Below are 4,420 nucleotides of genomic sequence, written 5' to 3'. Positions count from 1 at the left end.
GATGATGTATTTCCGCTTCCTCTCGGCAGAGTCGCGTTTGGTTGGACGGGCTTGTTGCGGGGAGGGAGGGGGGAGATTGTTTGCGGTGGAGGAGCTCAGTGTACGGGAGGGTAAACTGAGGTAAGGTTCTGCGTCGCGGGGGGTGGAGGCTTTGCGCCCGGCTGTGTAGGAGGACTGGGGGCAGGGTCTTGGGGGTTGAGGGAGAGCGTGGGGTTGGAGGAGGGAGGCTCAGACGGTCCGCAGGTTTGGAGCGAGGTGGGGCGGGGCTGGGGGCTGCTAGGTGAGCTGCAGAGCTGGGGTCGGGGGTGGGGTGGAGTGGGGGCGCGCGGAAGGAGGGGGAGGGTGGAGAGAGGGCCGGAGCGCGGAGGCAGGTCTGGAAGCGCTGGTCGGGGAGGGGCTGGGACGCGGGAGGTGTAGGACCTGCAGTTCTTGAGGGCTGGGGGAGTAGTGGCGGTGGGTGTGCTCGGAATGTGCGAGTCCGGAAGGCCGAGGGTTTGGAAGCGTCTGGTGGCCCCGGTATGTTCTGATGCTGCCCGTGTACTTGGCCTTTGTCGCCCGTGCAGCTCCCCGGAGACTGTCGCCCCGCAGCCTCGGTTCGGGCCCAGCCGTCCTCTCCAGCTGCCACCACAGCCTGGAGGCGCCTGCCTCCGCCCTCCCGAATGGTGCTACTCCTCGCAGGCCTCGGCCCGGGATCCCAGCCCCCTTTGCCCCCCGCCTCGGAGCGCTTGCTCCGGGTCGCCCCTGGTGGACTCCCCGTGACGGGCAGGGAAGGACTTCTCCACAGACGAGGCTGTAGCTCCAGGAGCCCCGCCGACGACTTGAATCTTGGCCTCTAATCCAGTGTGAGGTTATTCCTCTGCCCCTTTCCACCCGCCGAGAAGAGAAACCCTTCTTCCTGCTCCCAGAGCCCGGGAAGCCCCAAGCTGGGGCCCTGGTCCCAGCATGTCAGTCCTCTCTTGTGCATAGGGCTGTGCCCTCTCCCCGTTGGCATGGCTGAGTTCAGGCCGGTTCCGGGGGCGCGGGAGACCCCGCAGGGGGAGCTGCGCTCTGCGGTGGTGGAGGATGAAGTCCCTCGGAGCCCAGTCGCAGAGGAGCCCGGAGGAGGCGGGAGCAACAGCAGTGAGGCCAAATTGTCTCCGAGAGAAGAGGAGGAACTGGATCCTCGGATACAGGTGAGAAGACTGAGGGGGAGGGAGAGCCCCGGAGCCCAGATGCCGGTTTTCCTGAAGAGCCGCAGATAAATGAAGGGACTGGGGCAGGCAAGGAAAGCGCCTTGTCAGCAAATCGCGGCAGTGTGGTGGGACGAGTGCTGAGAGAGCTGCGTGCGACGCCAGAGCAGAGAAGGGCCGCCTGGGTGCCCGGGCTGGGCTCCCGAAGGCTGAGCTGACAGTGAAGCAACAGATTGGCATCAGACGCGGGGCCTCATTTAGTTCAGTGGGGAGTACAGCTGTTGTACTCCTTTCCGAGTAAGTGAAGGGGCTGTTGGCCCAGGGGTGCGATGTGAGAGGGGTGATTTTGAGATTGGGAGGCAGTTTAAAATCCTCCCCGCCCCCCCCCCCATCAGTGCCTCCTGGGGATGTTCACATCTGTAAAGGGTGACATGTTTCCTGTCTTATAACGGCTCAACAGATGGAGGCCTACAAGGAAATCCGCTGTGTTTCGGGAGTTGTATCCGCCATGGTCAGTCCTTACTAATACAGATTCCCAGTTCTGAGGATGCTGGTTGTATCCAATGAACGGAAAAGCTGGTTGATTACCTTGGAGTATTTACAGGCTAGTAGTTGTTAGGATGGGCAGGTCTTTGAAGGAGACCTCAGGGCACTGGGTGAAGAGGACAGACACCATTGCGGATGAGATGCATGGTCGGCCAAGGTGGGATTGTAGTGTTTCCGGGCAGTGACCGGGGAAACTACTTGGGCGGGTGAGGGCAGGAAGTTCTTGTGTGTTGGGGGCTGAGTCTGCTGTAAGGTCTGGCAGCATCTCTAAGATTTTGATGTGTAGGTGACTCACACCCCTGTAGGTGAGCAAGAGCATCTCAGGGCTTGCATTCCTGGGCTCCTCTGCCAACAAACCTTTATTAGATTGTTTCTGTGAGTCAAGAAGAAATCAAATCTGATCCTAGTATCCTCCTGCCCTCTTGGTGGGGGTTCCATGGACATTGGGGCAGGGAAACTGTGTCCATGCTTTCGTTGGAGCTGTGGTGAGCCATTCGTTTACTGGCGTGGGTCAATAATTTATTTCTGCCACGTCTCATGGGTGTTGCATTGAAAACAGCTCAGTTTCTCCTGCTAATTCTACAGATTTGTTGTCTGCCGAGGAAGTAAGTTGTAGTGAAAACCACGTTGGCTGAGACTGAAGCAACCTCCAGCCCCATGATTTGTGATTTTCATGCAAGTTATGTAATCTCTGAGCCTCACCTTCATCTGTACAGTGAGGGATTGGTCCAGCTGATTTGCACAGCTCGTCGCTCTGCTCAGACATAGTCCTGATTCTTTTCTGTCGCAACTCTTCTGCTTATCTCTTGGTGAAAGTTTGTAGGTAGTACTTTGGGAAAGAGACCCCTATGTGTTCTGCGGGGAGGAGGGCTGTGTGATGCACTTCATACATCTCCTTCCAACGTTCCTTGCTCTGCTCCAGGGGAAAATCTACTGTGGGTGGATTCTTCGCTCAGTCTCTCCTGCTCCTGTGTGTTTTTCCAGTGTGCCCACACAGGCAAAGGCCGCAGTGTGAAGAATCACTCTTATGTTGTGCTGTTCAATAGAGTAGCTGTTAGCCGCATGTGGCTATTTAAGTAAAATCAATTAAAATTAAATAAAAAATAAAAATGCAGTTCTCAGCTGCTGTTGGTGTTGCAGAAGTAGAACCTTTCCATCATCAGAGTTCTATAGGATGAGCTCTGTGGGGGTCGGAGAGTACCAAGCAGGCATAAGATTTGCCTTGGATCCAGGGACCTTGCAGTGTTACTGGAGTGAGAGGGACAGGCAGACCCTAGTCTCTTGCTAGACTGGGAGGCACACAGTGGAATGGTATGGGTTATGTAGGGAGGGAAGGTCTTGTTGTAGAGGCCTCCACCTTTGACGGCATCCTCGTGGCTGGGCCAGTGCCCTGTCCTTAGCAGGGCCTTTGCATCTTCTTGCCATGTGGGAGAGGTAGCCCGGTGTGAGGGGCACCTCTCACAGAGAAAGCTGGTAGCATTCAACCTTCTGCGTTGGGAAGAGGTTGGGGCATGTGTCATCTGAGCTCCCTCCTGGTGTTGACAGTGCACAAGGCCATGTTATTCTGGTAACTGTGTTTCAGTGCTTTAAGTGGATTCTCAGTGTATTTTGTGGGTCTCCACCAACAGATCTGTCATCCACCAGCAGGTTTTAAAAACACCCATTCCTGAGCCATACCAAGACATGTGAATTCTGGTCTTGGTGGGGTGCGAAGTGGATCCAACATGCAGCCGACACGTCTCTACTGAGCCAGGGATACCCCAAAGGCTAGGGACTCCATTCACGTATTTTCTGAAACTCCCAGAAATGGTTGCTCTTAAGGCAAGGCTCTTACTCATGTGGGAAATAGGGTTTCTCGGCAGGCAGTTCGTGTCCCTGTTGTCTGGTGGGATGCCTCTGGAAGTTGGAGGGAAGCCAGCTGGAGGCCAGCTCTGGGCCTTCCCCCCCAGGGAAGGCCACTGGCTTAGTCTCCATGCCTTGACCTCAGCATAGTTCTCTGAGGCCTTCAGGCTGGTCCTCAGCTTTCCGAGAGGGTCCCAGTGGAGGGAAAAAATGAGGGAGGGTGGTGCTAGGATGGGTCTGCGTCTCTTCCCCTGTGACTTTCTCAGTTCCTCTTGTGATGGGCGCATTCATCCTCAGGTGAGTGGTATAGTCACTTACCTCCGCCGTAGACTCTTCAGAGTGACTTGGCAATCTCTTCATCCTCATCCAAAGTATCAGGTTATCTCTCACAGGACAGTCATAGTTCCCATATTTCTCAGTCCTTGGGCCATGGATCACCCTGGCCCTGCATCACCATGGGCTTGTGTCTTTTAATGGCCTGCACAAGGTGGGCAGGAGCATCTGGGCTGAGCATCCATGCCTTTGACTCAGTGGCCTGGCATCTTTGGAATGCGCCCGGTGTGCCCCGGGAAGGTCCCCCTCCCTGCTGGTTGCAGGCTCACTGATGGATGATGCGTGCTGACTCAGACTTCATGGTGTTCAAATTCTGTTTCAGCCGAGTGCCTGGAGTCCCTGGTGGAGCAGGCCAAACGGAATGTGTTGCCAACTTCCCAAAACAGAGCCCTGAGTGCTCATTGGCTTCCCGCTCAGCCTTCCCTGGGTCTGCCCCAGCCTGGTTGTCCACCCTGCCCTCTAGCCTGTTCTGTTCCCCGGTCTCCTGGTCCTGTTAGTAAGAGCTTTGCGACTGGGTGGTGGACCTCATC

General features: G+C 56.2%; 1 protein-coding gene across 1 annotated transcript in view; it reads left to right on the top strand.

The window, feature by feature from the left end:
* The first annotated feature begins 21 nt into the window (after nucleotides 1-21).
* Nucleotides 22-4,420, top strand: part of SH3BP5L (SH3 binding domain protein 5 like) — a 43,191-nt gene continuing 38,792 nt past the window's right edge. Inside the window, exons 1-2 of the mRNA XM_064595722.1 lie at nucleotides 22-120; nucleotides 564-1,172. Coding sequence (XP_064451792.1) covers nucleotides 990-1,172 — 183 coding nt within the window. The 5' untranslated portion in view covers nucleotides 22-120; nucleotides 564-989. The remainder of the gene's footprint in view (nucleotides 121-563; nucleotides 1,173-4,420) is intronic.

This window comes from Mirounga angustirostris, unplaced genomic scaffold (assembly GCF_029215605.1).
Source record: "Mirounga angustirostris isolate CCGP_5_RB_7025 unplaced genomic scaffold, mMirAng1.0.hap1 SCAF_7, whole genome shotgun sequence".
Lineage (NCBI taxonomy): Eukaryota > Metazoa > Chordata > Mammalia > Carnivora > Phocidae > Mirounga > Mirounga angustirostris.
Note: the sequence above shows the minus strand (reverse complement) of the source record. Positions and strands in the feature narration are given on the sequence as shown.